At 37.5% G+C, this 16,537-nt stretch overlaps 1 protein-coding gene across 1 annotated transcript in view; it reads right to left on the reverse strand.

Annotated features, from left to right (window-relative positions):
• Positions 1-16,537, reverse strand: part of LOC135223631 (exostosin-2-like) — a gene marked incomplete in the record, with an annotated part of 647,541 nt that overhangs the window by 23,359 nt on the left and 607,645 nt on the right. The window contains 1 exon segment of the mRNA XM_064262245.1: positions 2,055-2,159. Within this exon segment, the coding sequence (XP_064118315.1) occupies positions 2,055-2,159 (105 nt within the window).

Below are 16,537 nucleotides of genomic sequence, written 5' to 3' on the forward strand. Positions count from 1 at the left end.
GTGCATCGGCAACAAGGATATAACTCTAGTAAACTTATGCCATCAAACACAACCATAGATAAAATTGAGAGAAAATGATTTTAATAAAAACTTCAGGTCTTGAAAGGACACATTTTACTGTTTTTTTTCACGCCATAAAAGATAAGTAACATAAAAGATAAGTAACGTAACAGTAAAGTTCGTACTACGATGAAATGAAGTGAAAATAGCGAACGGAATCACGTAATATTTTTACACAATAAACATGCCCACAACACAATCTGTTAACGAAAAAAATGCTTTAGTTCACAAGACGTATTAAATTTATATTTCGACTTAAAAACACGTCGTATAATGACATATTACCTTGTCTCATACAAGTATAGTATCTAGATATGTTACGCTAACTAGAAGAGAGGTAATTCGCTCGAAAATGAGTTAAATACGGAGAAATAAGCTGATTTCCAAAACAAAACACTGACTGCTTTGTTAGTATTTTACGATACAATAATATGAGAATACATACAATATTATCAGATACTGTAATGTATAACTTTTTAAAAGAATCAGAAAAGATGCATATTCATTGTGTATTTATTTCGTAAATATATGCAGCCATCAGTAGCCTGACATTGCTCAATTAGGTATGCCGATGTCGTCCAAATCTGATTCCCTTTTCGTGTCTGTTTTTTTTTCCGCTGATATGTCATAATCAGAATGCATTGAAACTCCAAAATTGGCTTTTATTAATAAATTACTAAATTATATCGTATATGTAGTATACAGTATACTGAAGGCTAGGCTACTGTATTCGTATATATACAATATATGTACCACGATGTCATCATCATCATATAACGAGGCTAACTTGTTAAATGTTATTCAATTTCTCTTTGTACTGAATCATCCTAAGCCAATGTGCATTGAAACTAGAGAATTAGCTGAAATTAATAATTAGTATGCCATATATAAATAAAGTATGCTGTGAAGTGTAGGCTAGGGTACCCTATATGTAAAGATGGTACCGATTACCCTAGTGTAGGCTACGCTAGTATAATATTCATACGGTAAATTAATATGGGCGGACTTACGTCCAAATAGATTTATGAATGGTTGTTCGTAACCAATTGCGGTAGTAAGTCGACTACTACCTGTAATGTAAAAATATATCAGTCCTATTCTCATTAACGTCATTTGTAACGTAACTATGGTAATTTTTTTTACTATCGTACAATGGTTGAAATGCAAGCAAAAAGGCTGTTTTTATCGGATTGGTTGTTTACAGCAAATTAGCTGGTTCACAGCAAATCAGCTGTTTCTGGCTGTATGCATTTTCCAAACAAGTATATCATTACTACCAATACTTTTTGCATTCTCTTTTACTTTTTTAAACTTAACTAGAAGATGGGATAGATTAAAAGATGGAGGAAAAGGGGTTAGCCTAACTAAAAAATGGAATAGATTAAGAGGAGGAAAAGAGTTTAGCCTATTAATAAGTTTTGATCTCGTAAATTTAACTTGCATGATGCGTGAGATACGTGATAAAATCATTTATCGAGGATGAAAATTTGGGGGTCGCATGATATGCGAGTATATATACAGTAAATGAACGCATATCATCTGGATGGGAGGGATTCCTCCCCTTCTGTCGGTAACCAACTATCAATATCCACTTTGCTTTAAGTTAAACAGCTGGCTTCAGCTTGCCCTGAATGTAAATCCCATGTGTAAAGACTGAAGGTTTATATATACATGTAGAAATAATGAAGTTTTAATATAAAGTAAACTGAATTTTTAAAACAGAGTTTTTCATATAAGTTAAGCATTCACAAACTGTAGAAGATGCCCACCTCCTAGCCACACTTATTCAGCCTACATGAAAAGTGAGGTTCATGTGACATAAACATCTTAATACCTCTGATCTGTTCGTTGAACAAAAGATGGTTTACAGTAATATGGGAACAATGAAGGCCATGTATGAGTGATGGTTTTGTTTGACTTAAACAAAGAAATACATTCAATATTTGCTTCATTATCCCTACAATAAAAAAATAGCATTTATTTACCAATCTTACCTCATTGGTCCACTCAGAATCATATTTCCAACTATGAGTATCATTGTTCCATAAGACATTCCGTGGAGGAAATCCAACTATGCGATCAGGAAATTCACGCCAAACCTGGAAAAGAAAGTGGATTAAATTACTTCAATTTCATGTTCAATCAATGTAATACTTACATATGGTATATAAAATATAAATTTAAGAAAAAATGTTCGTATCCAAGCTATAAAGTATGTATAAGTAATTGAAATTAAAGCAAATAAAATCTACTAAATTCCCAAATTCTATACTCTAAATTCATTTGTACAAATTAAATAAATTTTACATTACATATGTACAAACCTTAGATTTAAATACTATAGTATATACATATTTAAATTGGTTTCATCACATTCATTAATTTGAAACAGACCACTTTTATCTTGTCAATAAAATTCAGACATATTAATCTACATCACGAAAGAAGTGAAGATGAGGTGGCTCAGTCAAATAAGCACATGCATGCACAATAGGTGCCTTGGATCCAAGACAGCATGATCACACTTTGTAGGTCTGCTAACCAGTAACAATGAAAGTTATTCCCATACCTTGAACTGTTTAGTATTAACAGGTATCTTTTCATTGATTTCACTTCCTTTCCTTTTTATTATATAATTTTTCTTGTGATATTCATGTTATATTCCCTGTTCAGTTCATGAACAGATCCAGAAGTTTATTTCAACAGGTAGGTGGTAGTTTTACAGTTTTGTAAATATCTTTCGTTATTACTAATTACAAGCATTTCTTTACAGTCTTTATTTTTTTATTTTGTACCAATTTTGTTCTGACTTGTGGAGGACTATGCAGGTTTCTCTCTGGAACATATACCCCCATTATTTGCAGGAAAATCATGTATTTGCAATATTTTTCTATGAGAAATATCCACAAATTCCTTTGTGATAAAAGTATTAAAAAACCAGGTATAAACACTTTTAAGCATTTTTATAGGGGTTTCCACTATTTGCAGGTTGCTAGCTAGCTATTCAGAGGAGGCAGTGGTTCTGGTATGCATTGCCTGCAAATACAGGGGGAACACTGTACTTCTGATATTTATTTATTCATATCTTTGCTATACTGTCAGGGTAAGGGAAGAAGAGCCCTGGGATGAACAAGGGTTTGGTAACAAGCAGTATGGTACACAATGAGCTTCTTTTCTTTTTCTTGGCAATTGCCTCAGCCTCTAAATTTCTTTCTATACATATGAGTACTGATTAGTAACTAACAGTTAAAAATTTTCTATATGACTTTACAGGGGCTTCTAATTCCCAGAAAAGTACCTAAGTTCCTGTTATGTCTTGTTGTTCCACCATCTGCAATACCTTGAATTCTGTTAGCTCCAGCTCCTCCTCTGCCACCCTCTCCTTAGGATTAAGGGGCTGTATAGTTAAGGGGAAGGGGGAAGAACTGCCTCATCCTTCCTTGCTTCTACAGCAAAGGAGTGACAGTTTCATCTATTGCTGTGACAAACCCCAAAGCTCCAAATCAGTCTGCTTGTGTCTGTCAATTCTGCATCTGCAACCTTCTACTCCAGCAGTCGCCAACCTTCCAAACTTCATGGACCACTAAATGTATAATTATGAATTTGGCAGACCACTGATATAAATAAAAAAAGGTAAATAAATTTATATTATAACAATCGGAGAACTTTTATTGTATGGATATGAAATGCAAATATTGAATATAACAAAGTTTAATTACTACCAAAAAATAAAAAATTTGAAGTTTATTTAAGCATTACACATTTTTAGTGGGATATTTGTTCCTGCTTGTTTGAATTGAGTGTGGATTTCTGGCTCCAATGTCGTTACTAGAGCCAATTTTATTTAAAGCCGAGACCAGTAGCAAGTCTTAATTGCTGGAACAGATGAAAATATCCTTTTGCACAAATGTTATTGAAAATTGAATAAAAAATGTTCACTGTTTTTTCACTCAGTGATGGGTATTCACTTTTTTCACTTTAAAGGAGAGCCAAAAATGGGGTCTTGATAAGGATGACTGGAATTTAGCTTTGAGACTGTCGTCGCATGATAGATCGATGAGGCTTTCTTTTTCTTTCACGCTTAAATTGCTATCTTCAATGTTTGCTGCAAATGGATCTATTATCCACATATTGCCCTGTCTGGGAACTTCTTCCTTTAGGTAATAACAACCGAATGTGACTAAGTGCTGTTGAACAATGGATACCACTTGCCGGTTGACATCCTTATCTCTCATATATTCATCAAAATTTGAAAACATTTGCAGATCTTCTTCAGCCAACCGCATTTGCCACAGTGATATTTTCTTTTGAAAAGTATCTATTTTACCTCACACTGGAAAGCCTTTCATGAGGAATACACAGAAAAATGCTCTAGTTGTATACCCTTAAGGCAAATACTAACAAATGGGAACCTTCAGCCAAAGTGGTTCAAAAGGGAAATTAAAAATAAGATAAGAGAAAGAGACAGATTGCACAAATCAATGAACCCACACACAACACCAATAGTAGCAAGCAGGCATAAAGAACTCTGTAGATTGGTGGACAAATTAGTACAAAATGCAAAGATAAATGAGGATAAGAGAGTTGCATGAGTTTGTAAAAAAAACCCAAAAGAATTCTTTGCTCATGTTAATAGTAGGAAACCAATAAAAATAGCATAGGTCCCCTAAGGGACAATAGAGGTAACCTAGTGAACTCAGACTTGGAAAAAGCAGAGTTATTGAATAAGTTTTTTCTAGTGTAATCACAACTGAAGACACTACCTCAATACTGGAACCTGCTATTAAATATGAAGGGGGCAGAACCACTGGACAAAATAATATTTACAGAAGAGGACAGTAAAAACAAAATAGACAAGCTCAAAAAGTTCAAATCTCCTGGCCCAGATGAGATTCATCCAAGAGAAATTAAAGAGCTAAAAGAGGAGATAGTCCTTCACCTATATAAACTCTACAGGAAAAGGGGTGAACAAAGAAAGGCACCAAAAGGATGGAAATAAGGAAATGTACCCCTAGTCTACAAAAAAGGTCCGAGAAGAGCCGGGAAATTATAAACCAATCTGCCTAACGTCGGTCGTTTGCAAGATTTTTGAGTCCATAATTGCAGATCAAATTGTGGATCACATAGATAGAAACAACTTAATGTTAAACAGCCAAACGGTTTCAGACAAAACAGATCCTGCCTATCAAACCTCTTGGAGTTTTTCATAACATGCTAGGTATTTACAACAGTAGTAAACTTTACTTGGATTTCCAAAAGGCCTTTGACAAAGTTCCACACAAGAAACTGATGACAAAATTTAGAGCTTTAGGAATCATAGGACAAACAGCAGACTGGGTTGAAGACTGGCTAACTTATAAAAAACAGTGTTATAATAAATGGTGAAGAATCAGAATGGGCAGATGTAACAAGCAGAGTTCCCCAGGGTTCTGTCCTTGGCCCTCTCTTGTTTTTTATTTACATTAATGACACTGATGTAGGCTTAACTAGCAGGATAGCCAAAGTTGCAGATGACACCAAACTAGGTGTAAATACAGCAGACCCATATGCAGTGGAAAGTTTAAGGAATTATCTAATAAAAATAGGAAAGTGGTAAAAAAAATGGCAAATGCCTTTTAACATAGATAAGTGTAAAGTGTTACAAATAGGAACAAACAACCCTCATGCCAGCTACATGCTGCTTGGGAATGACATAAATAGTGAAGAACAAGAGGAGGACCTTGGAGTCATTATTACCAAGGACTTAAAATCCACAAAACAGTGCATAAAAGCAGAAAAGAAGGCACAGAAACTAGTGGGATACATAAGAGGCAGTTCAAATACAGAAACAAGGAAACTGTGCTGCAGCTCTACACATCAATAGTTAGACCCCCATCTTGAATATGCAGTACAGTTTTGGTCACCAACACTAAGATAAGACATAAATAGATTATAGAAGGAGTACAAGCAAGAGTCACAAAGTTAATTCCATCCATCAGGCAAATAGGTTACCGAAGACGACTAGAGAGCCTGATCATGTATGGCTTAGAAACACGACGATTGTGAGGACAACTAATAGAAACATTTAAAATACTGAAAGGCATAACAAAAGTAGATGGTAACCTATTTATATTAAATGAAAACCAGACAAGAAATAATGAATGGAAACTTGAACTTACGAGATAAAACACATCCCATTGTGGGAACTTCTTTACATACAAGATATGTGACATGTGGAATAAACTGCCACCAGAGATTGTAAATAGCAACAGTGTGGAAGAGTTTAAAAGAAAACTAGACAAAATTATTAGGACACTGTGAATGCACAATAAAACCTGATCTTACAGATAAGTGAGCACATGATGTCTCCTTGGATGGACTAACAAGTCTTTGAGACATCCTAATCCTTGTAACTCCTTGAAAATGTAGTCTAACACTCTTGAAGATGGCCTTGATGGAGGGACGAGTTATCACAAACCAAAAAATCTACAGCAGAAGGCTGATATTACTGAAAGAGGAGGAATTTAAATAAAATCTCGGCTTAAGTTTTAAATGAACTATATTTACATTTAAGTTACTGTAAGTCCAGGAACTAATGTGATGGTTGATTGTCGATCCACCGGAAACACGTGGCTGGGAAATGAACCAGACACGGAGATCAGAATTTGCGCAAATTGGGTTATTTCGATGTAAGCTCCCAATTTCTCCCAATCAAGCACGGTATTTGTCTGCAAAGAGATTGCATTCCAGCATCAGTACTAAGGTGAGGGACACGTGGGGGAACGTTACACACAAATTGCTCTTAGTCTAAAATATTACAACTCACTCAAGGGGTATGAAATTACTGGGAGTTTACACAAAAAGAACTAGTACGTTGCTTGAATTAACTAAGGAATGTTTACTGGCATCACAAGGAAATTAATCACAGCATTGAACCAAAATTGGGGGAGCGAGAAACTGAACAAAGAAGGGGGGAAAAACGCCTTGGAAGAATGGAAATGAATTACAGACAAGAGGCAAAACGATTCCCTGACCACACTAGAAATTACGTTTCACAGTACCTGGAAATCCTGGATTTGGTAGTCCTCTTATCTGCTGATATTTCTGTGCACTATGGAGGTATAAGAACACTTGTGAGAGATCCCCCAGGGGTGAGGGGGAGCAGGGGTGCAGAAGGGGTGAAGTGGAGTCTGCAGGGCTTGAGAAGGTCTGAGGAAGTTTTGAGAGGTTCTGAGAGAGAGCTGCTGAGGCACCGCTCTTTTATAATCTTGCCTATAATCTTGCCTGGGTAGGCCCCGCCCTCATCCAAGGCCACCTGTGGAGAGATAATCCAAAGCAACCAATGGGAGCTAAGAGGGTTTGAGAGAATGGCGGCTTCCATTTCACAGGAGCAACTTGCATATAGGCAAGGATGAATGAATCTGGTTATAAAGAGGTCTATCCTTTCCTTGGTTCTGGCTTAAAATCCTGAACAATGTAAATACAAATATATATATATATATATATATATATTATATATATATATATATATATATATATATATATATATATTTGAAGGTTTTTTGATGAAAAATGCAATAAAAATGCAGTTTACATAGTTTTTAATACGGTACGGTCCCCAATTATGCGAGAATTTAGTAGATCCACGGCCTCGCAGAATTGGAAATTCGCAGATTTCAAAACACATACCTTATGGGAATAATTCCATTAGGGCCAAGGCAAATGGCAACTTACCCAGTCAAACTTTTTTATACTACCCATTTTCAATACATTCTATGTACTATACTGTAATTTTTTTATAATATAATATGAAATTGTTCTTATGGATAAATAAAACATTAAAAAGGTTTTAATAACTTGAATAAGTTTAAAATTACACACAGGATGGTGAAAACTCCCACACGCAAACAATGCCACCAATGGGTGCAAGTGTACTGTAAGATACAGTCATTTCTTTTTAAAAAAACCTTTTGGATGGAATTTCCTCTACCAAAAAACCTTAAAACTCCTCTATCTCATCCTCTGTGAAGAGTTCTACTGAAGGAAGGCTTTGTGAACCCTTTGAGGTTTCAGGGACCGCTGGATCGTGCGTGTCTTCACTGCCGTTAGGCCTAACAAACTTAGTTACGAGCGCCTGTCTCAGTTTCTTTGTCCGGCACATTTACTATGTAATCGTTTTCATATAAATTTATTTATTCTCCAATAAAAAAAGAATTGATGAAAATTCAAAATTTTATATGAAATTACAATTTCTTAAAAAGAAATGATAAAAATTCAAAATTCAACATGAAATGACAGTTTCTTGAAAAGTTTAGATCGAACGACTCTCTCTCTCTCTCTCTCTCTCTCTCTTAAACACATCTGCTTCTCAGTTAATCACTTTTACTAGTCATTGTCATCAAAACCTATTTCAACAATAGAAAAAATAAATGATCAAATGGCAAAAGTTAGTCAAAACACAAGTTAACATAGAAAAAAAATCTTACTTCTCGTTCAGCAATGACGGATTTCAAGTTGTCAACTGCTGCCAAAATGGAAGTTGCTCCTTCTGTTGTCTTTAACTTAAGGGCAAGCTTTTTAGTTTTGAGAAAATAGGTCTTCCTCTTCGACTTCTAGGCAGATGCATACATGATGCGGATGATCAGAATACACTTTGCAAATCTGAATACTACGCATGGCGATGATGATACCGATCATTCATAAACACTGCGCTATGATGTCACAAATGCGTGAGGTGGAGTCTTCCATCTTAGCTAATGGCAGAGCAGAAGCCTTCAGAATACACTTCGCAGATCTGAATAATACCTATGGCGATGATGATGATACCGATCATTCAGAATACACTTCGCAGATGATGATACCGATCATTCATACACACTGCGCTATGACATCACAAATGCAAGAGGTAGAGCTTTCCGTCTTAGCTAATGATGAGCAGGAAACCTTTCTCTCGCATTCTCCCTTGGAGGAATATTAGTTTTTTTCTTTCAAGCATTCCCCCCACCCTTTCTATCAGATACCAGTGAACCCCCCACCCCACCCTAAAATACTTGAAAAGACAATACGTAGATTTGATACGTTTTGCGGCGAGTGACTCGCAGACTTTAAACGGCTTCGCAGATACAGAAAATTTATTTTTGAGAACTAGCGACCGTAAATGGGGATTCGCACAATTTGAACACACACAATTCGGGACTGGACTGTACATCCAAAGCATTAAAAGTAAGGTTTTCTTAGGATTTTTGACGATTTTCCAGCTTATGATGCGTCTCAAGAACAGAGCCCCTGTCGTACGCCAAAGACTGTCTGTATGTATTGTGTGTGTGTATGTGTGCATGTATGTATGTATGTATGTATGTATGATGTATGTATGTAGTATGTATGTATGTATGTATGTATCTATGTATGTATATATAATTATATATATATATACATATATATATATATATCTATATATATATATATATATATATATATATATATATATATATAGATATATATATATAATATATATATATATATAATATATATTATATATATAATATATATATATTATATATATATATATCATATATATACTATATATACAGTGGTACCTCGAAATACGAAAGGCTCAACTTATGAAAAACTTGAGATATGAAAGCAGAAGCGAAAAATTTAACGGCTCTACATACGAAAAGTTTTCAAGATACGAAAGGTTTCTGAAAGTCCGAGATTCGCCCGGATAACAATTTTGAAACTTGCGCCGCACGCCGTCATCTTAGTACTAGTAGACTCGCCACCATCCTCCTGCTCTCCCATTGGTTCCTGATGTTAGTTACCGCCATGAGATCCTTCTCTCCTATTGGACAGCATCCCTCCCATCATGCATCTTATACGTACGTGGTGGCGTGCCTACCTCGGCCTCTTCGTACCAACATCTTTATCGTACGCACGCGGCATTCGTTCGGTCCAACGATTTCGTTTAGTAACGTAAATTCGTTAGTGATTTCGTTCCAGTACTATTATTGTGTTGTGCGAAAACTTTATTGTGTAACTTAAACGTAAATTACGTACAAGATAACGTTGTCATGGGTCCCAAGAAAGTTGAAATTCATGGAAAGAAGCGCAAGCTCTCTTTGGAGACAAAGATGGAGATCATCAAGAAGTACGAAGCTGGTATGCGATTGAGTGTGATCGCAAAGGAATACGGCCGTAATCCGTCGACAATAGGCACCATCCTTAAACAGAAGGATGCCATCAAAGCACCTACACCGTCGAAGGGCATCACTATTTTGTCCAGCAAGAGGAGCCACGTGCACGACGAGATGGAACGGCTGCTCCTCGTCTGGATAAAAGACGAAGAAATTGCTGGCGATACGGTAACGGAGACAGCAATCGCCCACAAGGCCAGCGCTATTTTCAGCGATTTGATTGCGCAGGCGGAAGACGACGAAGGGGAAGGGACTTCAACGCCAACCCCAGAGTTCAAGGCTTCGCATGGCTGGTTCGAGAAATTCCGTAAACAGACTGGCATCCATTTGGTGGTGCGTCATGGGGAGGCTGCCAGCTTGGACACGAAAGCGGCCGAAGCATTTAAGAAAATTTTCGACGAGATGATGACCAAGGAAGGCTACAGTTCTCAGCAGGTTTTCAACTGTGATGAGACTGGCCTTTTTTGGAAAAAAAAATGCCTCGTCGGACGTACATCATGGAGGAAGAGAAGGAGCTACCCGGGCATAAGCCTATGAAAGACAGGCTTACGCTCGCACTTTGTTCCAACACCAGTGGGGATTGCAAGGTGAAGCCCCTACTGGTGTATCATTCAGACTCCTCGAGCCTTCAAGGCCCACAAAGTGCTGAAGGAGAAACTTCCAGTGATGTGGAGTGCTAATGCAAAAGCCTGGGTAACGAGACTTTTGTTCACCGAGTGGGTAAATCTGTGTTTCGGCCCGACATTGAAGAAATTTTTGGAAGAGAAGCGCCTCCCCCTGAAATGTCTGCTGGTGTTGGACAATGCTCCTCCCCACCCTCCTGGCCTCGAGGAAGATATCCTAGCGGAGTATTCCTTCGTTGAGATTCTTTTTCTTCCGCCCAACACCACCCCTCTCCTCCAGCCCATGGACCAGCAAGTGATAGCGAACTTTAAGAAGCTGTACACGAAACATCTTTTCAAGAGATGTTTCAACATCACCGATACCACAAACCTCACCTTGCGTCAATTTTAGAAGGAGCATTTCGACATCGTCATTTGTATCCGACTCATCGACCAAGCTTGGCAGGAGGTTTCCAGGCGAACCTTGAATTCCTCGTGGAGGAAACTCTGGCCTGATGCTGTATCCGCCTGAGACTTCGAGGGATTCAATGTGGGCGAAGCTGGTCTGCAGAGTCCGAAACAGTAGGCGATCCCGAAACTGTTTCCCAACCAGATCTTGACGAGATCGTTGCACTTGGCAAGTCCATGGGGTTGGTCGTCAACGAGGACGACATCAACGACCTTCTCGAGGAGCACCAAGAGGAGCTTACGACGGATGACCTGAAGGAGTTGGAGGCCATGCAACATAACGTCGTTCAAGAGGAGTTCTCTAGCAGTGGCGAGGAAGAGGAGGAGGGCCCTATGACAACGGCAGAAATTAAGGATGTTCTAGCCGCTTTTCATAAAGTGCAATTGTTTATCGAAAAAAGACACCCCAAAAAGGCTCACACAGGTCGTATGCTTGCGCAGTTCGATGACGTTTGCCTGAGTCGTTTCAGGATCATTGTGAAAAGTAGGCAGAAGCAATCTTCCTTGGATCATTATTTTTTAAGGAGGCCTTCAGCATTAGCAGGAGAAAGCAAAAAGGAAGAACCAAGTGATAAAAAACAGAAAGTTGAAAGCAAAAAGGAAGAACCAAGTGATGAAAAAAAGAAAGTTGAAAGCAAAAAGGAAGAACCAAGTGATAAACAGAACGTTGAAAGTGCTGATGAAGTTGAAATTCTGTGAAAAAAAAAAGCCTACGTAAAAAAAAAAAAAAAAAATAAAAAAAAAAAAATAAAAAAAAAATAATTTTAATTTTTAGTTTTTTGTAAAGTTAAGTGTTACAGTTTTGTTAATGTGTTTCGTAAATTTTAGTTTTAGTTTTCCTTAAATTTTTTATGCGTTTTCGTAAAGTTAAGTGTACGTACGTACGTACGTTATCTGCTGTTTGTCCTCTTCCTCCTCTGCCGCCACTTTCGGAGATAGCCTCACTCGAAAGGTAAGCTTCCACATTTTACGTACAGTATATTTCTTGTTACCATGTACACTAATATACACTTTATTTACAGGTTATTTTGCATTTGTTATTAATTTAGGTATTGAATGGGCAAAATTGGTGTAGTATTTCATTGTTTATAGGTCAATTTAGCTTTATTATGAAATTTACTGGGGTGTTTTTAGGAGGGCTTGGAATGGATTAGCCATATTACATGTAAAATGTGGTCCAAGATACGACAACCTCATGATACGAAAGGCGCCTTGGAACGGATTAATTTCGTATCTCGAGGTACTACTGTATATATATATATATATATGATGTATATATATATATATATATATATATATATATATATATATATATATATATATATATATATATATATGTATATATATATATATATATATATATATATATATATATATATATATATATATATATATATACATATATATATATATATATATATATATATATATATATATATATATATATATATATATATATATATATATATATATATTATACATATATATATATATATATATATATATATATATATATATATATATATATATATATATATATATATACACACACACACATATATATATATATATATATATATATATATATACTGGTATATATATATATATATGAGCTGATTCGATAGTTTTGAATATGCCTTTTCAGTGATAGTCTCAAGTCCCGTGATACTGAGCATATGTGTAACAAAACAAGTCAACTGTCAAAGACGTTACAAGTTGGCGTGGCTTTGGCAGTTCAAAGAGTGCCATGCATCTCTATATCCTTTTGTGATTGGCCCATGTGTCTTAGGAGCCAGAAAAACCAATCAGCTTCTTGCATAACGATGCCATCTGAAAGGGGGCATTTGAAACAGGCTGGTCTACCGGTCAGATCAGTTCGTTAGCGGGTCCCATACAGTACAGACAGTCTGGGTCGAGACAGACGAGTGCCCAGTGCCCCCGCAGTACCATTCCCGTCGGCCGCCACACAAAGACGTGTGTCACCATGTAGTGTCAATAACAGTCTAACCTGCCGTCCGGTTGTGCACTAGCATAGTTAACGTAATAATTACACGTAAAACGCCACCTGTATAGCTAAGAAGAATACACCTGTGTTAAATGTTTCATCGATTATTATTTTTGCATGTCCTATATTGCAAGTACGTGAACTTCTCTCTCTCCTGTTTTTTCCTTCATATCCTGAACCCACAAATGACAGAGATCAGGTCATATAATTTTGGTGTCAGTCGTGGGGTCTTTTAGGGTCCTGTGGGGTTCCTGAGTCCTGTAAGGTCCTGTGGGGTCTTGTGAGTCTTGTGGGATCGTATATGGTCTTGTGAGGTCTTGTGGCGTCAAACAAACATTAGTGCTAAATCATTTTTGGTGACAAACTGTGATATGAAGTGAAATAAGCATGGAAATGAGAGAAAGTTCAATGAACTGTGATGACAAGGGAAATGGTGAAACGAACAGACTGGATAAAATCAGTTATGGCTAAAGCAATCGGCAGAAAAGTGGCGAACCGTGCTAAGAACGGTAATAATAAATCGAGTGGCCCTACGATTTCGAAATGCGCAGTGCTAACCAGAAAGACAAGGTACAATCACACCATATGATTTAGAGATGCATAGTGCTAACCAGAAAGACAGTGTACAATCACACTATACAATTTCGAAATGCACAGTTCTAACCAGAAAGACAGTGTACAATCACACCATATGATTTCGAAATGCACAGTACTAACCAGAAAGACAGTGTACAATCACACCATATGATTTTGAAATGCACAGTGCTAACCAGAAAGACAGTGTACAATCACACCATATGATTTCGAAACGCACAGTGCTAACCAGAAAGACAGTGTACAATCACACACCCTACGATTTAGAAAAAAAACGCAGTGCTAACTAGACAGACAGAGTGCGATCGCAGAAATCATTAATAAATTACCGCTGTTATAGACAGTTTCACGACCGAATTTGATGACGAACGGGGAGAGAATAATTCCAATCGGCGGATGTACTCACAAAACATTGGAAAAATCCATACGAGACTTACGAACAGACAGACTAGTGTGGGAAAATTAAAAAATCAACGGTTGCAGAGCAGAATTCAAACGACGGTGGTGCCGTGGTGGTGGCACCCGAACACCCTTCGTGACCCCCCCCCGGGTAACAACTCATGTAGCAGATCAAGTAGAGGGGTAATGAACGTGTTTTGAACGGAGATGGCGAGCAGTCCAGCCCCACCAGGAAGGACGGAAGTTGGCAGCAGCAGGAGGTGGCATGGAGGTAATGCTGGGAAGGTACCCCAGGCTAGCCCCAGTGCCATGCGGGACTGTTATGCAGTTCCCAGGAACAAGGGACGCCTTGTCTTGTTGTGAGGGAAGGGATACCAAATCCCCAACCAGTGAGAAGTAGGAGAGTAGAGAACAACCTGTCCCCACCCATGAGTCAAGAATGCTGGGACAGAGAGAGGTCGACCAGGGCCTCTCCCCCTTGACCCCGTGGGAAGGGGGAAGTCCACTCCTACTTCTGATCGCGACCAATTGAAGAGTAGAGGGATGGTATAAAAAAGATGAATAGTGCAGAAGTTCCCTTACCAACCTCGACCTGTGAAGGAAGTCATGATACCTGCCTAAGGAAGGTATGGATAGGATGAAGCGATGTTAGAATTAAGAATAGCTGATAAAAGTCAGATGACAGCCAGCAAACCAGTAAGAGAATCCAGGCTCGATGTGAAGAAGATACAAGCAAACTAATAGCGTCAGTAGCGAACCGCCGGCACCGCTGCTGGCACTAATAGTTCAAGCTGCGGACCTGTGACCAAATTGCATAGAAAACGGGAATATCTCAACCAAATGGCAAAGAGAGAGGGACAGTACAGGATAGTCTTGGGATACTATGGGGATGTGATGAGAGAATACCCTTCACACCCCAGGAGGTGGGAGACTCGCCCCGCCTAGAAGCCGTCTCCCTACCAGCTGTCGTGATTGCTAAAAGTTGTCACTGATAGTAATATTAATATTAGTTCGACTGCACAATGAACGAGTTGTGTAGCCTTTAGTAGTGTAATCAATAGCATGTTGTGTTAGGGAAGTGGAAGATAGGGAATTTGTATGTGAGGTTCTCTGTTCACTTTGTGACGGACACATTACTCATGACCTGCGTTGGTATGCTACACAAGGCACTACATGCACTTACAAATTACGTGGATGATTTGCTTTAGTGAAGAGGGAGGAAGGGCGGCACAACAAGTTACTCTTTTTTTTCTTTCTTTTATGAAGAATTTATCTCGTGCATGTTCAGAAAACTGTGACTTGTCGTCAACTCGCTTACACACTAGCAAACCCACACACACTCATCACATGTACACTCCCATGGCACTTACCCAACACGTTCATACAACAGCTGACTCACTTGCCTCTGTTTTCTGTGCGACTCACCCACCCACAGGTGTAACTGAATTCATTTAACAGTATGCGTCGCAGTTCCTCTCTCTCTCTCTCGGCTACTCATTACTTTTTTTTATAATCAATCCCACAATGTCAAACTATTACAGTTGCTCGATTCTACGATCTTGTTGAGAAATTAACATTCTTAAGGGCATATCTATATCAGGGATAAAATACAATTTATTTCTCACTTCATCATCAAATTTAAAAATTACTTCTTTCCCAACAAAAATCTGGTTACTCTTTCAACAAATACATCAGTCTCATTACTTTACTCAAACAAACTCATTAATGAACTTACGTTAATAATTTCTTCAATAAATAAATCAGTCTTGTTACTTTACTCAGATGAACACTTTAATGAACTTACGTTAATAATTCTGTCTTTAAATCTTAATCACTGTTCTTCAATGGGGACAAATGGAATGCATTGTTGTTCGTGATACTTTAACTATAATCAGAACACGGCCTAAGAGAACCATCCTTTTTTTTCTTTTTTTTTTTATACACATTTTTTACCCTAACGTTACTTTCTACAAATTCCCTATCTGCACTTCCCTAACAAAAACAGGCTTATACACTTTTGTTTTATGTCAGTTATTGCTGAGAAATTTGTTTGATTTTTTAAACATTTTTGTTACAGTTCCAAGCATATAATGCAGTTCCAAGCATATAATGAGTGAGTCTTTGTATTCATAATTGTGTTATTTTTATTGCATTATTAATTTTATTGCATTTCAAGTCATATTAAACACGTTATTGCAATGCATCTAATTTTTGTTCATTTCTATTGATGTCGATTA

Source organism: Macrobrachium nipponense, chromosome 10 (genome assembly GCF_015104395.2).
Source record: "Macrobrachium nipponense isolate FS-2020 chromosome 10, ASM1510439v2, whole genome shotgun sequence".
Lineage (NCBI taxonomy): Eukaryota > Metazoa > Arthropoda > Malacostraca > Decapoda > Palaemonidae > Macrobrachium > Macrobrachium nipponense.